This window comes from Zosterops lateralis (assembly GCF_965231275.1).
Source record: "Zosterops lateralis genome assembly, chromosome: 3".
NCBI lineage: Eukaryota > Metazoa > Chordata > Aves > Passeriformes > Zosteropidae > Zosterops > Zosterops lateralis.
In genome coordinates this window covers 37,141,655-37,162,004 of record NC_139764.1, presented here as the reverse complement: position 1 = coordinate 37,162,004, position 20,350 = coordinate 37,141,655, and the positions used below count along the sequence as shown (strand labels likewise).

At 35.6% G+C, this 20,350-nt stretch overlaps 1 protein-coding gene across 3 annotated transcripts in view; it reads left to right on the top strand.

Moving 5' to 3' along the window:
* Positions 1-20,350, top strand: part of PRKN (parkin RBR E3 ubiquitin protein ligase) — a gene marked incomplete at its 5' end in the record, with an annotated part of 673,262 nt that overhangs the window by 210,887 nt on the left and 442,025 nt on the right. For all 3 annotated transcript variants that reach the window (XM_083857571.1, XM_083857570.1, XM_083857572.1), the window contains one exon: positions 1,695-1,932. In XM_083857571.1, the coding sequence (XP_083713697.1) occupies positions 1,695-1,932 (238 nt within the window). The remainder of the gene's footprint in view (positions 1-1,694; positions 1,933-20,350) is intronic.

The following is a 20,350-nucleotide window of genomic DNA, read 5'->3' as shown; positions in this document are numbered from 1 at the left end:
GGAATCTCGTTAAAATGTTATGGGCAACAAGTTGTACAAAAAAAAAAAAAAAAAAAAAAAAAAAAAAAAAAAAAAAGAGAGACCTTTAATGTCAACATAATGTTCTAAGGTTGAAATCTAGTAATTGCTTTGATTGAATATTAAGACTGCAGTGTCCTTGCTCTGACAAATCTCAGCTGGCTGATTACTGCTTCACTAAGAAGAGAGTGTGTTATTAAAAATTCAATTAAAACAAAACAAAAGCCAGATTTTTGTCCTTTAAATTGAATTGCATAAGAAAGAAAGTAAGGAGGGAGAAATATTAAAAAATAATGTAAGAGAGCGAAGGAAAATCACTCAATAGAAAAGAGACCAGAATAGAAGTGGTAGAAGAGAGCGTGGGAGAATGAGGGCGTAAAGAGCACTAAAATATCTGTAAAGGAATATTTTGCAATTAAAAGTTCATGTACTAAATGCATACACAAATTACAGTTTTTAAATATTTTCTAGATATAGAGATAAATGCTTCAGAGCTCTTTCTGATTCTCCCAAATAGATTCAACAGTCTGTCTTGACATTTCAAAGCAGAGATTGCCAACCTAAAGATCCTGCAGAGATTTAGAAAATTAATTTTTTGACAGATTACCTACTTTCTGTGTAGGCTGATGTTTATGTTCATTCATGACACTGGAGAATTAGGTGTGGGTCTCCAGAAGGTATCACCCAATAAAGAACAATTTTTCTTGCAAGGTGTGTTGTGGAAAGACCAATACAGGTCTTTCTTGAAAGACTTTCTAAAATCTTTGTAATTTTCTAGTTCTGACAGAATATTTTATTCTGTATTGTGAAAATGCTGAACAAGTTGTGAAAAACATCCTGATTTATCCTGCATAAACCTTTCATGAGATCCTTATTTACTCTGCTGTTTTCTAAGACACAAGATCTGGAAAGACTGAGAATCACCTCTGATGAGGACAGAAAGGGAGGAGAAATGTGAGATGTGTGTATGTGAGACCATAAAATGGTCTCATTTTGGGCTAAAATGGCTAGCAGTTCTTTTGTTTTATCTGAAAGACCACAAAAGTCATGAGATCTTCCACAGGCTTTCTCTAAATCTAAAGTCAACAATTAAATGTCATTTTTGGAAAGCATGGGAGACTCATACTGAGTCTACATCTAAAACCAGATTTAGACTGTGAATTGCATTACAGAGAAGAAACAAGTATCACTCTTCATCAGTAGCATCACCTTTCCTGTTTCTGATTATAAAAATATTTTGGAGTAGCTTGTTCCTGAACTCTCTGTGATCATCAAGTTTGACCCTTAATTGCTACGTGAAGAGTGTGTTTCAGCATTATCTGTGCAAGTGCCTCTTAAGTGTTGAATATTTTTAATGCTTGATTTAGTAGTGCCCCCTCTGGAGATTTTTTACTTTGTGCCAATAAACCTGACTTATTTAGAGCTGTTGGCTCTGGTCCACTATTTCTTTGTTAAATGTTTAGCACTTGTAAGTGTTGTGACCCTTTTGGCAATGCAAGTAATCCTAATTCCAGCAATTTACACTTGTCACTTTGCTTTAAACTCCATTACTGCACACTGAAATTCTCCGCAAAATTGTTTGGAGACCATTTAACAAATAACAAATTGGAGATAGAGGGGTTTTGTCCATTATGTCACAATTAATTATTTATTGCAATTTTGGTTTTCTGTGGCAGAACTGTGACCTGGCCCAGCAGAGCATTGTTCATATCGTTCAGAGTCCACAGAAGAGTCAGAACAAAGAGAAGACAGAAGATAACTGTGCTGGAGGTGTTCTGAAAGCCTTGAATAGAGAACCTGAGAGTTTAACTCGCATAGATCTCAGTACCAGCATCCTCCCATCAGTCTCTGCAGGGCTGGCAGTTATTCTGGATCCTGGAAAAAACAGTGTTTCACTTCCCTCTGAAAAATCAGGTAATTCACTGACTTAGTACATTTCAATATAAATTTCTAAACATGTGTCTTTTTCTTTCTTAGGGTGAACACTTCTAGTTCCATACCACAGGGAAAAAGCCCCCAGAATGTATGGTTTATTTTATTTTATTTATTAAACAAAAAATACAACAATATTAAGGTGATAAGCATCTGATAGGTCTTCTAGCAAAATAATTTTGCTTTGTGGATAAAATTAGTGATTCCTTGTGTTGCTCCTGTCTCAAGCTTGTATAATGCTCATATTTTTATAAATTATTATAAGACGGCAAAACCCCCAGAGGTCTTTGAGAAGCCAAAATATAGTCTCTGTAAAATTTCCATTATAGAAGTTTTCTTAACTAGAATGTTGGGCAGCTTCTGCCTAGCAAATGTGTTTAATTCCTAATCTGTTGTGATACTTTCATACCCATACATTTTATAAAAAAATATTTGCAATTAATTAAAGATTTTTAAAGCTTTGCTAGCATGACACATGATGATGATGATGATTCATACTATGGACATCTGTAGGTCTTCATCCACCAAGTGATTACTGAGAGTATCTTCATTGTGAAAAATAATCTGAGGCACAAGTTACTGCAGAATGATCTTATTGACACTGTGTTTCCCCAATGAAGATACATAATTCTGTGCAATACCAGATTCTGTGGTGATTTATAGTAATAGTCCATCAGAAATGTCTTTTTTTAAAGAAGAGTACAGAAATACCCTTTCTGCACAGTACAGAAAATAATGTAAACATACATATCCAGAGTAGAGAAGATAAACTGTGAATATGAAAGAGATACCTCTGTGACTTACCTGGCCACAGAAATCATCTTGCTTAACAAAATGGCCACTAAAACTGTTAAAATAACTTCTAGAGAATTTATTAAGTAGCTCATGCAGAAAATATACAATCCATGGGAGGGTCACAGAACTATTCCACAACTGACTTGGTCAACCTCTCACTGCCAACTAATGATGAATGAATGCAGTTTAGGAGCAAATTAGTACCCAGCTTAATGATCCTCGTCTCCCAGTCTGAATGAGTAATGAGATAAGAGGGGAGCATGCTGATTTAAATTTGGTAAACTAGAGAGAGGGCTCCAGCCTGGGTTTATTCTCAGAAGCAAGGCAGAAGTGTGAGCTTTTAAACATTACCACATACTTATTTTTTTCATTATTGTACATGATATGTAAAGGGATATGTGCATGATATGTAAATAGCTGTGGTTGACTTTACAGAATAGTTTATACATGTGTAAGAAATAGTTTATATATACATGTGTAAGGACTTTTAAAATGTGCTGTATGACATGTTTTTCCACAGACTAGAAATTCTGTGAAGCCAAATACAGAGTGATAGGTGTCTTCTATTGCAGCAAATAGTTTCGTAGCAGATTGCATGAGGACAAAATGTATTGGTCAAATACATGGGCTAGTTTATGTGATTAAATTACAAAGGCTTTTTATCATTGAAGAAAAAAAAGAGCCACTCTAATGACTGATAGTTATTTGTGGAAGGATGTTAATAATAAGGACTTTTTAAAGGCCTGTTAACTTCTTTCCTTGTTCGGATTTTCACTATTATAATTTGTCCTTTGATCTGTTCAGCTTCACCCCTTTGTTCAAAATGAGGAACTATATTTTTCCTTATGGATTTAGGTTGAGTTAATTTATAGTCACTTAAAAAAAAAAAAAAAAGTATTATTCCAAAGATCAGTTTTGCAGCACGGATTCTGCAGTAGAATGCAACTGTGTAGCAAGGATTTCCTTTGGCGTAAATGAAATGGAATTACTAATATTAGTGGGAATGAGTGGCTGAAGAAAGCAGGTATCATCAGTGATAGCTGAAATTATACTTACCAACCTATTGTCTTAGGAGATGAATGATTGTGGTGATCTACAGAAGCACGAAGTTTAATCTTTATTTAATCTTTTAATATTTTTTTTATTCCGTCGGTAGATGACAAATGATCATACAATTTATAGGCAAAAATTTAATTAATTGATTAAATTATTATTCTTTAATCTGACATGCTACACAGCTATTTTTTTAATTGCAGCAGTAAACACTGAGACTTTAAGTCTCTCTGAAGCATGAGTTATTTTTATTTGTTATGCTGACCCCATCCTCTTGCCCTGATTGTGTTTTATTTACCCTCCTTTGAATTCTGAGGAATAAGGTTTGTGGTAATTTTCACATCACAAGAGCTTCTCCCAGAAGCTTTTGCAGAATTTGACTGCAAAAATAGTATTTTTGAAGTATTTATGTGAATGCTTAGAGGCCAAAATGTAAAATTTTACCAGATAAACCAGGAGAGAGGTAACTGTTGTTATGCTGTACTGCTATTATATAAGGAATATCCTTAGATAATATGAACTGCTGCACTTGAAAAAAAACTGCTTATGGCCTTGCAGTGTGTAAAACTCCTCACTGCTCTGCAGATGCATCTTGCTTGCACTGTGTTTTTTAGACTACAGTGTATTTTTCTCTATGAGAAATTCAGAAGTTTGAAAGTCATTAACAAGCTGAAAAAAATACAGAAATGGATCCAAATAATCTCTTCATCAAAGAATTCCAGGTTTCCTGTTTTAGCAGATAAAAGTAGTAGAAATGCCTTTTCTTCTCAGTTGGTTTTTTGTTGTTGTTCTTGGCGTTTTTTGTGTTTTGTTTGTTGGTTTTTGTTGTTGTTTCTGTGTTCTGAAAGCATTGCATGATTTCTAGTGGACATGAAAAAAAATCTAAGCACAGGATTTTCATCCTATCTCACTCCCTCCTTATTTACATCTGTCCAATATCTGGAACAAAGTGCTTTAATAAACACAATGTAAGTGAATGAAAATATGTTCCATAATGGTTGCATATGATAGATGAGTAGATACATGTATCAGATGAAGAGATAATGGTTGGACTCAAGGACCTTAGAGGTCTTTTCTAACCTTAACAATTCTGTGATTCTCTGATTTCTACCTGAAAAACAAGGAATCTATGAAAGATAAGGGTTTGTATGACTAATCTGCTGAATATGAGAATGCCATCATGATTTCAGATTCAAAAAAGCCAATGGAATAATTGGAAGTATGAACAGAAAACAGAGTGGAGTAGAGAATATGTTTTTTTCTCTGCTTTTAACACTTGCATAACTGAAACTAGTAAAACACACTGTTTTGATGTCTAAACTGTTAGAAGGTTCAGGAGAAGAGTCATGAGAATCCTACAAAAGTGCACATCATTATTGGTTTGTATTTGTTTTAACATCTATGAAGTGGAAATTTGGTAATGTGGGACTGTTAGATCTTACCAGCTGTCTTTTAGGATTTTAGCTCTCATTGTCTACAAAATGCAAGCCAGCAAATACAAACATCACAGATGGATTTTAACTTGCCAGGAGATCAACCACCAATGCAAGTTTTCCTAGCTTACGTTCTCCATATTTGTCCATTTTAAAAAATGTAGAACATTTTTTTCTGAAACATGAAGATAGGACTTCAGCCTAGAAGTAGCATGGATGACGCTAGGCAGGAAGTCAAACTGCAGAATCCTATTCCCTTCCCTTTTTATAAATGTATAGCTGATATCAAGCAAATCTGTAATGTGAAAAAAATAGTTTAACAAATTTTGTTTTTGTTAAGTTGACATGAATGTTGTTACTTATGTCATTCCCAGGTTAATCCATTATCAGCTGGTTTATTATTTTGTCTGAATCAATTAGATGTGGTCAACATTATTTAGGTTTTTTTACTTTCAACTTTTAAATAAATGTTCTTCTGGTAAGTTCCAAAAAAATCCTGGTATTCTTTAGGTAGACTTTTACAAATGCTTGCATGCAAGGCACTTCTGTTTCCTTATCTTTCCATGTTCTTCTGTTCACAGGAGAGTTAATAAAGTACTGGTATATACTGACTTAGGTGTGCCAAGGTGTCAATTCTAGCAAAGAGAGAGATTCATGATTTTCCATCTAGTTAGGAAATGCTTTACCAAAACTTAATTTATGTTAAAACTTCTTCTCTTTCCAAATAATACAAGTATCAGTTAAGGCAGATGAAAATGTCATTACCAAAACCTCAGTGTTGTCAGTGATGCATAAAGTGATGAACTCGTGCCCATTCCATGTAAGAGTCTGATTCCATGAAAGAGACAGTAAAAAACACTTAGAAGAGAAAGCCACAACTGGGGGTGAGGCTGGTCAGATCTGTGTATACTTCTGAGGCAAGAACTGATGAATAAAAAAACCTATATCAATTTAACCATGGAAAATGCTGACATTATGCAAATAGTTTTTGAATAGTATTCTGATGACTGTGTGTCAAAAATTCCTATGCCTTGTAATTGATATTATGTTTTATGATAATTCTTTTACTCAAAAAGGAATAGAATATTCCTTTTACTAAAAGAAATAGAATTTTTTGTGTTAAATCTGTTTGAAGTAAATTAGTCTAAACTCCTGAAGTATTGTAAAATTACTTCACAGTTTTATAGACCTTATAATCTCAAATTAGATGCAGGTTGGGCAGGGTTGTGATGTACATCTACCTCTGTATTTGCATGTGATGTTAGGCTGAGTACCACTACCCAGTACTGAGCTGAGAAAAACTGCAGCTATTTCTTATCCCTTTTTGAGAATTTCATCGAAACCTGAGCACTCATCCATTCAAAATGGCTTCCAGCATGGAAAGAACATTTTCATTGTCACTCAGAAACACGAAGCTCTGACCTAATATTGCTTTTCTCTGTTACAAATCCAAATATCTAGCAATTTACTATTCCCTTAAAAGAGATAAAAAAGGATTATTAAAATTTCTTGTGTCACTTAACTGCATGTTTTTTCAAAGGAAACTAATCAGTATAAAGACTTTTTTTGCCTTTGGCATGTGTGCAAATCATTCGTTGTTTAATTATAACATTAATTAATTGAATATACCTAAGTCCATGGTATTGTAAATCAGTAGTTTGGAGAAGGAAAATCAGTATTCCATGCAATTTAAATTTAGTGATTAGGCCCTTTTTACTAGGGTTATCAAAATTTTGTTCTAAAAACAAATTATTAGAGTGCTTATGCTTAATTTTTTTAATTTCTTGAAATATTATTACCAGCATTTCCTGGTGGTTATTTATGATAGTCCTCTTTCACGGACATCCATTTGAATAAGATTCATATTGCTGTACAACAAAAAGTAGTAAATGACTTAATATGCAACCAATGTATTCTTTCAGTAGACATATTCAAGTAACTAGTTAGGTTACTATTTATTTTTGGATTTGGCGCCCTGACAGTTTATTTTTGTATTAGGATTAAACTAGTTTTAATTTAAATGAAAATTCATTAGGCAGCACATAGTGATTTGGCCTGTATTTGATTTAGATTTTTTATAATATGCTGTTTTACAAACTTTTAAATATTAAATGCAATACTGATTTGAGGATCAATCTACACCCAGAAAAGGGAAAGTATTAATTTACTTTTTTAAAAAATGCAGAATAAAATGCCAATTCAGAAATAATATACTAGTCCTGATTTTAACACATAATTTCTGGGAAGCAAGGCTGCATTTCTCTTCATTACACATTGTAAATTTAATGTATGTACGGTTCTGTTTTAAAGTTCAAAACAAATTTTTACAAAATTCCTGCATTGGCAGCTGTCTCTGTTCTAGTGGTTAGATCCAGCACATTGTTAATTGCTATCATGGTACATTCATCACATACATTAAATTGTTAGGCTTTTACTGTTAGACCTGTTATCTTAAATTTGCTGTGATAACCTGATGCCACGTCCATTGCAATGATGTGTTGTGGTCACAGAAGTTGAGTTCATTGGGCCTGAGAGCTCTTTTAAAAGAGAAACTGGAACTAAAGCACTTGTCTTCCTTCCTCTCCTTTTTTTTCTTTCTTATTTGATAGTTTTATACTATTTGTTCCTGTCCTGAATCTCCTCTGTGCTCTTCACTGCTTCCATTGTTTTTTGTTTTGTTAGCTACTTTTCATGGATGTTCCATACCTGAGAGATGTTCTATCCATTTGCAGTGTCTCATGAATGTTTTGTTTTGTTTTACAAGCTTTTCTCATGTGAGTGCCTCGTGAGACAAAGATGTGTGCAACTACACACCTCTTTGTTCCTTTGGTCCTCACATTGCTCACATACTTGATGAAAAATCCTTACACATTGTGCCTCACTAGATTGTCCCAGTGTTAGAACACGTTTTTGAGAAATATTAATCTTTTAAGTATGTCCATCTCAGGTCTAAAAATCTATGTGTATTAATAGAAGAGTATGGCAATAACATTTTCATAGTGTAAAGAGACATTGGATTTAATTTTAACGCAATAGCACTAAATATTTCCTAGGTAGTGAATGAGAATTTTTCAAAAAATTTAAGTTCCCACAGAGTTTGGTAAATGTTGTATGACAGAAGTTGTTGAACTGTGATCCTTGTTGAAGCTGTAAGATCCAGAAGGGTTTTATTGATGGTCCAATGAGATGGTGGTTCTCTAGGTCCACTTGTTTTGGACTGCTAAAATATATTGCAGAATTATGGAATTGTTTAGGTTGGAGGAGACCTTAAGGTCATTGGGTCCAAAGGTTAACGCATCGCTACCAAGTCCACCACTAAACTATGTCCCTAAGTGCCACATCTGAACTTTAATTACCTCAGGAATGGTGACTCAACTCCTTCCCTGAGCAGCTTGTTAATGTCAGTATATATTAGATTATCCCTCTTGATGCTGTACTTGGATTATGGTCTATGAGTTTGTTCAGAGGTAGGGAAGGCATGCCCCAAGGAAAATTCTTCCTGTTAAAAATAGGATAATGTTTCTGAAACAGTACTCTGTTTTTTTGATGCACAGCAAAAAATGAGGTTTTTTGGATACAAACCACAAAACCACAGAATTGCTATTATGAGAGATCAAACATATTGCCTATCAAAATTAGTTCTCTTCTTTTACTACTTTCCTGTTTCGTATACGGTGATTAAAAAGAATTAAAGTGTTCTTATTAGAGAATGTTTTATTAAGAGGAGGAGTATTCCCCTTTTCAAATAATCACCCATGTATCCCTGTCTGATTATCTTTCATATTTGTTATCTGAGCAAGTTGACAAGAATGGTAATGGTATTTTCTATTCTGATCTTCATTGGAAAAAACAGTCTCCAGTTTCAATTCAAGGGTTAATTGGAGAAAAGAGGGAGAGTTTTCAGCCCAGAAATTAACTATTGCTAATTCTGTCAACATTTCTTTAAGGAGAGTTAAGCTTAAGAAAACTATTCTGCTTCCAGTAAGGTTACAAAAATTTGTCATTACAAAGTCCTTGGAAGTTTATGTATATTTTATCTTTTGTTAGGGTTATTAACCCTTGACAATTCACTGCTGCAATACTTCCAAATTCTATATATAAAAATTGATATCCCCTCTTCACCTTCTAGCAATAGCAGAAAGTGATTTTATAAGACATTAGCATAATGGAACCTTTTCAATAAAATGATAAATTGAGCCCATTTCAGAAAACAGAACGCACAGTTGATAATTTATTGCAGCCAGTGCCATGCTGGAGACCTCATTCATATCATATGCTTTTAACACTGATGAGAATGGTGCCATTTTCCCATCACACCTTGCATGTCTGTGAAATTAATTTGAAAGGAAAAATGTAAAAAATGCTCTTTTCTAATAGAGGTTGAAGCTCTTCCGGGAATGCTTATCTTTACATGACATAATTATCTCTCATGAACTCGTCTAATTACTTTATTGTTTTTAAAGGCTCTTCCATGTTAATTGAACAGTAGCATTTGCTGACTCCCCTGTGTCAAGCAGTGGGGTGGAACAGAGTTGTATTTTGATTGTTTATGGGGGACAACGTGGATGGACTTTTGTTTGCAAGTGCATCACTTGCATCTTTATACCATGAGCTGTAGGAGACATTTGTAGGTGGAAAACGTTCTATACTGATTAAACAAAACTATGCATTTTATATTTTCCAGAGTAATTGTTGACATGAATTTATTACCAATGCCACTAGGAAAAAATGGAAACTAAAACTTAGGAAACATCTCTTACATGTAAAAACATTGATAACAGAGTTTTAGAGTGATTCTTTCTTGAATCACAAGAAAGGACAAGTCCAATTATGAGCACAAGTAAAAATCATAGAATCAAGAATGGTTTGAGTTGGAAGGGACCTTAAATATCATCTAGTTCCAGCCTCTCTGCCATGGACACCTTTCACTAGACCAGGTTGCTCAAAGCCCATCCAACCTGCCAGGGCTGGAGCATCCACAACCCCTCTGGGCAATTTGTTCCAGTGGCTCACCACCTACACAGTAAAGAACTGTCTTATATTTAACCTAAACCTACCCTCTGATATTTTACAGCCATTCTCCCCTGTTCTACCACTTTATGCCCTTGCAAAAACTCCCTCCCCAGGTTGTTGTAATCCCCTTTAGGTGTGGGAATGCTGCTATAAGGGCTTGAAGAGCCTTCCCGTCTCTGGGCGAAACAACCTCAACTCTCTCAGCTTATCTTTACAGGAGAGGTGATCAGACCTCTGATCATCTCCTTGGCCTTCTGGATCTACTCCAACACATCTGTCCCAGAACTGGATACATGACTCCATGAGAGTACAGGGGGAGGATCACCTCCCTGGCCCTGCTGGCCACAATTCTCTTGATTCAGCCCAGGATAGAGGTGGCTTTCTGAGCTGTGAGCACATGCTGCAAGTCATCTTCTCATCCACCAATGCCCTCAAGTCCTTCTCAGGGCTGCTCTCAAGCTGTTCTCCTCAACCAATGCCCGGCCTGTGATTGTGCTTAGGATTGCTCTGACTCACATGCAGGACCTTGCACTTGGCCTTGTTGAACATCAAGAGGTTTGTGTAGCCCATGGGATCCCTTCCCTCCAGTGTCTTGACTTCACCACGGCCCTGCACCATTGTCCATGTCGCCAACAAGGTGACCCATGAGGAACACCACTTGTCACTGGTCTCCACCTGGACGTTTCTTCATTCTACCTTTGCCTTCTGCCACTTGGGTGGTGTGTCTGGAGCATTTACTGGTAAAGACTGAGAGAAAAAAAGGTACTGAGTATCTCAGTCTTCTCCATGTCCTGGGTAACCAGTTCTCCTGTTTCTTTTTTGAGCAGGCCCACATTTTTCCTAGTCTTCCTTTTCTCAGTGACCTACCTATAGAAGCTTTTCTTGTTGTCCTTGATGTTCCTGAACACATTTGATCATATCAGGGCTTTAGCTGTCCTGACCTGATCCCTGTGTATTCCTCTAAGGCTGTCCTTGTTTCTGTTTTGTGTTTCACTTTGTCCAAGTGTTCCATATTCATCCATGCAGGCCTCTTGACTTCCTCTGTGTTGGGATGCATCACTCCTAATCTTGGAAGAGGCGGTCCTTGAATATTAACCAGTTTTCTTGTTCCCCTCTTCCTCCAGGGCTTTGTCCCATGACATTCTAAGAATGCCTAAAGTTCATTTAAGAGGAACTGTGCAGCTTAGTGCTTGCACTACATGATCTCTGTTATGAGCTTTTAGCACTCAAAATGAGGAATCATAGTCTGTGCTCAAGTCATGTGCTAGAATGTTTCTTAGCTAAATCACATGTGCTGTGGCACCAATTTTTTGTGCAACTACTGTCTCAGAACCACTATTTTCTTTTTAGGGGTGTCCAGGATTGGGAAGTTCCTATTTAATCATCAATCTTAAGATTCAAAATATAATTTTCAAGTGCTACTTTATATGCACTGATACACCTGAAACTGTATCTTACAAGCCTATCTGTACTGTTGACATGTCTGTGAGTATTCAGCCTTAGGTCTTATCTTGACAATATGACAAATTCTCTGAGTATATAATATATTTTCTGTTATATATGATTAATATATTAGCAGTTACAATCAAGTGCTGCTATAACAGATATTTGCAGATAAATTCTTCAGATTAAGTTTTGACAGTCTGTCTACCTGTAATATTTTCTCCGTTTCTGGAGTAGAGTATCTGCAACTATGTTGCAAACCCAAACAAAATGCAAGCCCGTGTGGTAGAGATTGAGATAGATATATATAGGAATGTAGTTATGTTCATATTTTAACTATCCTCACTCAGCAAAACACAGCTTGAAATATATCAAAGGTGGCAGCTGCACCTTGGAGCTGAGTTCCAAGGTGTCGTTGAAAGCCACCATGTTTGCTAAGCACCATCAGCCCCTTCCCAAGCTTTCATGATGCCCTGCTGCTGCAACAATCAGATCTGTGGGTCTTGACATTTACCTGTCAAAGGACAGGAATAGAGAAAAATAAATATATGGATATGGACATGGGGTCTTCAGGTGCAGGGTGAAAGAACAGAAGGATGTCATGCTCCAAGTTGAGCCTGTTCATCATATACTGTACTCATTGATGTTCAGCTTCCTGCAACACTGCACAACTTGTCAAGGACTTTATCATAAGCCCAAGTATCCTGGTTTTCAGCGCTGGCTGACATTACCTTATTGCCTTTTTGCTATGAGAGTGGTTTAACCAAAATTGTAAAAAAGATCAAAAGTTCACTTGACCAACTAAAGTAGCAGTAGCCACAGTTCCTCTTTTTGTTCACCACAGTTTTCTCTTTAGCTTTGTCACACAATAAATACTCAGCACGTATTACTGGAAGAAAACTCTAGCTGACAACAGTTGATTTCTGATTTAAAGGTGTATCACTTGGCAAGTGAATTTTTTTCCTACTGCAACTCTTCCCTAATAAGTAGCATCTGCTAACTATTTTTGAGGTAGCTGAATCAAACACCAGTAGTATTTTAAATTAAGTCAGTGCTGGAGATATGGCTAGGTGAAAGTCATGATTAACATTATCAGGGACTTTTCCCAAGCAAATTTTAGTTCTCTTCAAAAGAATGTTGTGTTTATTCTAATAATAATGAAATAAATAGCAAAATCTCCACTCTCTTCAGCTGTGAAAGGTTAAGATCTAAATTCCTGATTTGATTCAGATTAGTGATTATGCATATTGCATTTTAATCCCTCTTCATACCCAATATGTGATGAATAACTATACATGATCTTATCCTGATTTCTAAACCCCAAAGCATTTTTCAGAGTAATTTTTGACTTGTTGGGAACATAACAAGGTCCATAGCTGAGCTAATATTTGACTCATCTTGAGCAATGTCTTCTTTATAACTCTAACCATTGTGAAGTATTTAGGATAGAAATGCAAAAAGATCTGTTTCAAACAGAAATGTTACCAGTCCTCAACATTTTGTTTCCTAATCTGTAATAGAAATTTTTCAGGGGCACTAAATCTAGCGGTGTAAAGGTGAAAAAAACACATTTTATGTCTGCTATCCAGGCACTAAGATCTGTGTTTGATCACATATTTATATGTAGATAAATAAAACATCTTCATGAAACGTTGCCATATCTGAAAACAGCCAGCATTCTGCTTTTCTGCACAATCTCTTTCATATTTCATTCTGCTATCCCTAGTTTCCTGTAGCCCCCTCTGGAGTCTCTTTCTCTGGCTAAATGGCTTATAAATATACTATAAATAGGGCAGAACTGCAAGGTTGATTACCTCCTGCACAGATACATAGTAGAATAGGAATCTGCATTAGGTACTGGAGATGTAGATATAATACCTTGATAGTTTTCTAGATTATCATAATTCTTCAAGAGAATTAACTAGAGATCAAATGCTTTCTGATGATGGAGGTAGGGAGGCATTGGGGATTGGGATGAAATCTTTTCTCTCTAGAATCTGCAGGAGTGTCTTCTACTTTACAGTGTGAGTTGGGAATTCAGCACTAGAAAGGAGAACCACTCCAGCAGCTCTAAACTTTGTTAAACTGTGGAAAGCATTGTGTAGAAAGAAAAACAACTAATCAGCTTTCTTAGGTTGATGTGAAATGGCAGGAGGAGAACATCTTTGTAGAGATTAACAGGTATGAAGTACATCTCAAGTTGTATGTACAAAATAGTCTTTAAGCATTTCTGTTTAGCCTCACCAAAACCATTCTACAAAATCAATTTGTTTAGTTGATTGGCACCCCAGGGAAGAGCTGAGAGTTCAGCTGGCAGCCTCTGGTGTGGTGTCACACTAACTGGGAGTAGGGTAACAAGGAGCTGCTAAAGCTCTGTGCTGTGCATGGGGCAGTGAGGAGTAGAGGCTCTACAGGCCATGTGGGGCAGAGGGTGGGTTCCTAAACTGACAGGTTGAAGAATGAAAGCAGGACTTGGTTTAAATTAATCTTGAGCAGAGAATTGCTATGCAATCTAGTCTCTAAAATGCAATGAACATTTAATACTGATGTCACATTTGAGAACACTGTACATATAGTATAAAAAATATATAATAACTGATGAATCAAATAACATATTGGTAAATGAACCATATGTATATTGATAATATCTCTTACTGAGAGGGCTCACAGGATCTACAAATTCATTCATTCTTACTTCATCATGGGTTTGCATTAAAGGAAAAAGGGGTAAATAAGAGTTAAAGTGACAGGTATCTATTTAGAAACTTCAATATTAGCTTAATTCATTCTGATAGAGAAACCATTTGATTCCTTCTGGATAATAAAGTGTGTTTTCCTGTTGTTTATGAAGATGATCAAGCCAACAGTTTTATCTGGCTGGAGCCACCCCCAAAGGATCTCCCCAAAGTGCAATAGGAAAAGATCATGAGCTAAGGCTCAAAGCTTTCCTGTGTAGAATTCTGTATCTTGGCAGAGATCATAGGTACCATCACCTTGCTGTGAGGAATTTTTAGATGTATTGAGGCATCTGTAAGAGTTGCAAGGATAGGATTAGTTGGTATCACTGTTTTAAAGTCTGAGACTATTATTTCCATTCTTCTTATCAAATAACAGACATAGATGCTCAGCAGACTGTACATGTAAACATGTCAGTGAGGATTACTATGATTCTATTTTCTGCACATTTAACTTTAATGCGATGAATCTTGCTGCCTTTCAGCTAATCTGTGGATGGGGAATTCTGTTAGTTATTGCAGAGCTAGAGGAGTTTTGAGGTTTAAGCTCTAAGCTTAGAGTGCGTTCTGTCTTTCTCTTTGTCTGTCTTTACTTCTTTTCCTGAAATACTTTGTTCTGTGTTTTCCTTCCTCTACAGAAGGAAGTTAGCTTATAGTATGTGTCACAACTGAATTGCTCTAAAGAGTTGCTGTTTACTGCCTATTGCTTAAATACTTAGGCTGGTTTTAATAGCCTGGACAAACTGCATCCCTTCTTCCCAAATCCTTTTAGTTAATGGTTTAAAGAGATAAAGAAACCCCTTGAATTAGGTTTGTATTTTCTAAACTGTCTTCTAAATGCAAAAGGGTGTTGCTGCATATCCAACATTTCAATTTAGAGCATATGAGAACAGAGTATGTGAAATTCTAAGCTGACCTTTTTTCTTAAAATCATTCCTACTCTTTACAATATACTCCTGGTATTGCACTATGTAAAAGTGATGCAATGACCATGGCATTATGTTGAGATAACAGAGCATGATAATGTGCCTTTTTCACTCAATCTTTTCCATTTTTCTGGACAACTCTTTAAGAGAAATATTGACAATATGTGTCTTTTCACTTGTAAAACCAGCCAAGGAACTTTCTCAAAATACTACTTTTACTGAAATAATGAGTTACTTAAAGCACATTTCAGAAACTAAATAGCTTAATTTTAAAAGTGCTGGTAGTGGTATTTCCTGTCTGTATTGAAAAACGTTGTATCCACTAAGTTATAGATACACCTTTCCTGAATCATTTTCCATCTCTATTTCCTTTCTAAGAGAAGTAAATTGTCATTAAAATTCTAGGTCTGTAGGAACTTCAGAGTGAGGAGCCTGACATGCAGGGCATTGGAAATGAATAAAAGTACCACAGGTCATTTGAAAAGAGAGTTTCTGTGGTACACTGTTATTGTGCAATGTTTTGTGACAAACTGAAATGTCAGAATAAAAGCACTAACAAGTTATTTAGTACATTAATGGACAGTGCTGTGAAAAATGTAGCTGTGGAGTTTATGAATGCAAAGCAAAGATAGAATTGCATGTGCTACTGAAATTGGAGGTCATAATGGATATTTACAGTTTTTATACAACATTGTTTTCTGGGGTGGGTTTGTTGGTTTTTTTTCTTGGTTAGTTTTTGTTTGGATGGGGTTTTTTTCCTTCTATATCCCTCTCTTAATACTTCCTAGCATTCAATTTACTTTTTTGAGTGCTACTGAGCATTGAGCTGACATTTTCATAGACCTAGTTATAATAGCCCCAAGATCCTGTTTTTGTGTGATAAAAACTAGTCAAGACCATCACTGTTGGGGCAAAATTATTTTTCCTATGTATACCACCTTGCATTTATCTACAATGAATTTAATTTTTCATTTTACTGTTAGTCACTCTGCATTTTCCAGTCTTCAATGTGTTTTTTATGGGTGGCCTTAATTTTTACTACCCTGAAAAAAATAATTTCACTGGCAAACTTTGTCACTTCGCTATTCATTTCTGTTGTTCTGGTGGTGAATACTCAAATCCTGGAACAATTTTCTTTTGAGACTTGTACTGAGAAAACTGATAATTCATTCTTTAATTTTATTTCCTGTGTTTTGACTATGTATTTGAACACAAGAGAATTTTACATTTCATTCAGCAACAGTATAATTTCTATAAAAATCTGCTGAGAATGGTTTTTTAATCATAGAATAATAGAATTATTTGGGTTGGAAAGGTCCTTAGAAATCATCTAATTCTAATCCCCTTCCATGGGCAGCAGCACCTTCCACCAGAACACTTTGGTAAAAGCCCCATCCAAGAAAGCCTTGACCACTTCCAAGGATAAAGTTTTAGAACCTTGAAAAAATCAATAATCTTCTCTAATCCTTGCTACCTCATTACGTATTCCTTGAGTGCTCTGAAAAACAAACTTTTCCAGAATGTCATATATATTAGGGTGACAGACTGTAACAAAGCTAACAGCAAGAATGTTGTTGCTGGTTTCCATCCTTCCATAGTTGTAATTACTTGAGTTGTAATAGTTGAGTAGGCTTTTTTGGGAGATTTGAGTGGGATTTTTTTGGGGCATAGGAAGTAATTAGGGAGTTAATACAGAGAAGCAACTCAGTAGGAATAGGCATTATTTTGACTTCTTCAACCTGCCTTCCTCCTTGGGTGTTTAGCTGCTGGTGTCAAAGGCCAGTTGTGAAATGCACAGTTATGTAACCTTGGGTCAGACTTTTAATAAAAGATCTGTGTGAGAAAGAGCTGCTGGAAGCCTTGTCAGAGGTTTTCACCTCACACATCCTCAGTGGGCCCACTGGCCCAGAGTTACATTTAAGCTCAGGTCGTTTCTTTTGATGCATCCCTGGGCTATGTTTTCAGGTGTGCTGGGTCTGGATGTATATCTTGTATATTCTTGTTTTTCTGGCCTGACATGGGACCAGCCTTGTCCTTATGGACTTTCTTGATGACCACTGGTTTACTTTTTAAACATTTCTTAATGTATTTGCTGAAACTGTGATCAACTGCTTCTACCAAAGCCTGTGCTGCATGATCTGTGTGACCCATGCAAACTTTTGGAGCCCCTTTACTTCCCCTCATTTGCTTAGGCTTAAACTCATAAATTGCTGCCATCAGCTGCAAATAAACCAGCCTGGCCAGTTGTCATCACTACAGGTCACACTTGGTCCCTTCAATGATGGAAAAAGCAGCTTTGTGGGGAATATTATGACTGCTGCATATTGGTTTCATCATGCACAAGTAGATATTATGGAAGACCTTTTGATACTTTTAAGTCTTGAACACTTTGTTGTTGTGTCACTGTTTTTCTCCCATGTATTTTTGCCAAGCTTTCAGCAGTTTTGTGACATTTCTGGGTTTTTTTGGGGTTGTTTTTTTGTTTTGGTTTGGTGGTTTTTTGGTTTGGTTTGGTTTTCTTTTTTTTTTCTTTTCTTTTGGTTTGGGCTTGTGTTTTTGTTTGTTTGGTTGTAGTTTGTTTGTAGCGTTTTTTTCTTTTGTATTCCATGTTCTTCTACCTGGCAGAATCATCACAATTGTTTTGTTTTTTCTTATCTTTTTGAATCCTTCACTCCTTATTGTTAACATGAGCATTAATGTCGAATTTTGCTCCTTTGTCTGAAAATCAAAAAGAGCAAGCTGAACGAGAGAAAGATATATTGTGAGAGGTAAGAGAAAGGTGAAGCTTATATAGAGGTCAGGAAAGGGAATGAGACAGGGAAAAGGTAATTACGGAAGTTAGATGGGTAACAAGATAATGAAGGATTTGGGTGAAATAGAAAAGAAAGTGAAGGTAAGTGATAGTGGGGCTCAGAAAAGTGAAGCAGATGATTCTTTCATGATAATGAATGGAAGAGAAAGCCTGATATAGTAGTATCCTGTATTCCACTAATTTGAGATAGATCAAATGCTGTGCTTTTAGCAGTTTTTTAATTCATCGATGTCTCCTGGTTGTTTTTTTCTCACACAAAATTTTTCACTGAAAAGGCATTAGAAAGATAACTGTAGCCTATTTTCTTTACTGTCAAGTAACTTCTGATATGCCACCTCTTAGGCATTACACTCTCTTCAGAGAAATTTCAACTCTTCTTAAATTTTTATAACAGTGACAAGTCCATTTCTTTTTTTTTTTTTTTTAATAGCTGCATATTCCATATATTTAATTACCTGAGATCCATAGACATTCTGCAAGTGCTATTTGAGTCTCAAGAATTGTGGTTGGTTTGTTGAGTTTCTTCAGGTTTATTCTGTTCCGTATTATTATCCACAGTGCAGAATTCTTCAGGTCTTAGTCATTAGTTCTTTTGCATGGCATCACCGAGTGGGGTTCATCTTCCATAATTTCAGAAGATTGCAAAGTAGATATTTCTACCACACCTTGTGGTTCTAAATCCCCACAACAGAGAGAAGCAGACCCTTTTAGACACAATTTTTCTGACATGTTTATATGTTTTTATATAAACTTTAGGATTAATTGAATCAAACCATAAAAGCTTCAATTTTTCTCACTAGACTATATCACAACCAGTTTAGATGAATCTAGCTGTTAAATAAATACCATTTCCATGCTCATTAGATAGGCATCATAAAGAATAGTTTTAATCTAGAACAGGTAGAAAAGTTTTTTACATGTGTACATCCACATACATAGGTCTGGGGAGGAAACTATGTGCTCTGTGAAATCTTTGCAGACAAAGAAAAGTAGTTAAAGGACAAAAGTTTAAAGACAAAATATACCAATTTTATTTTTGCAAAGCGAATCCTATCTTATAAGTAATTTCTCTTTTTTTTTTTTTTTTTTGGTCCAGAAGTGCAGCCTACAGGTGTTTTTTGTTGTTGTTGTTGTGTGGTGGGGTTTTTTTGTTTGTTTTGGGTTTGTTTTTTTTTTTGTTTTTGTTTTTGTTTTTGTTTTTTTTTTTGTTTTTTTTTGTTGTTTTTTTTTTTTTTTTTTTGAGTCTTCTGGGTTTTTATTTCAGATGTTTTTCCTCCTACTGTGTTGAATCAAACAAAGTCCTTAAAGTGAACACAGTTGGAAGAATACTTTTTTCTTTCTTTTCTAACTGTATATTTTTCATTATGTGAGTGCAAATTGCTACAGTAGTCTAACAGTCAGTAGCCTCTGACAGTCAGTCTACATTTTACAAATTACAACTAGTCTAAATGTAAATATAATGGAATCTGAAGCAATGCTAACTTTATGTAGTTTTCAAGCTGTTGAAAGATTTCCTGTAGCTGTGTCCTGTTTTAAATAGGTGATTATAGCAAAGACTCAGTAATCAGTATAATCTATATGAAAATGCAGTTCAAATGAAAACAGTAGGTTTGCTACTAATATCCCTACTTAGATTTTATTCACTTTAACAGTCATAGAGATGATAATGGGTGTTTTGACTGATTAGAGATTTCAGGATCAAGTCTATAGTCATTATGACTAATGTTTTCTCATTAGCTAGTCATGCATATCAAAATAATTGGTCTGTGCTATCACTAATATGTACAAAGCTCCCACAGCATGGTCATCATTAACACAGAAATAAGGAAGTAATTCAGGTCCTAAGGAGCTTAAAAACCTAAACAGGAGACAGTTTTAAAAAACTGGGATACACATCAGAGAAAGCTACTTTCCTTTTTTATATAAAATACTAAAGGGAGAAAACAGTTTTAAGGCGCTTTTTTTTTTTTTGTGATGTGATATTTGTGAGGAAATTAGCTTTGAAGAGGTAGAACAGAGGGAGTGTGTCTCATTGGGGTGAGAGGGCAGTCCTGACACAGATCAGAAATGTGAGGCCTGTTGTATTCTGCATAAGACAGATTTTTTTGTTCCTGTGTCTTTCAGGTTCTCTTTGAAAAGGGGTTCCAAGGGGATGCAGTCTCAGCCAAGGGCCATGCTAATACAGTCAGT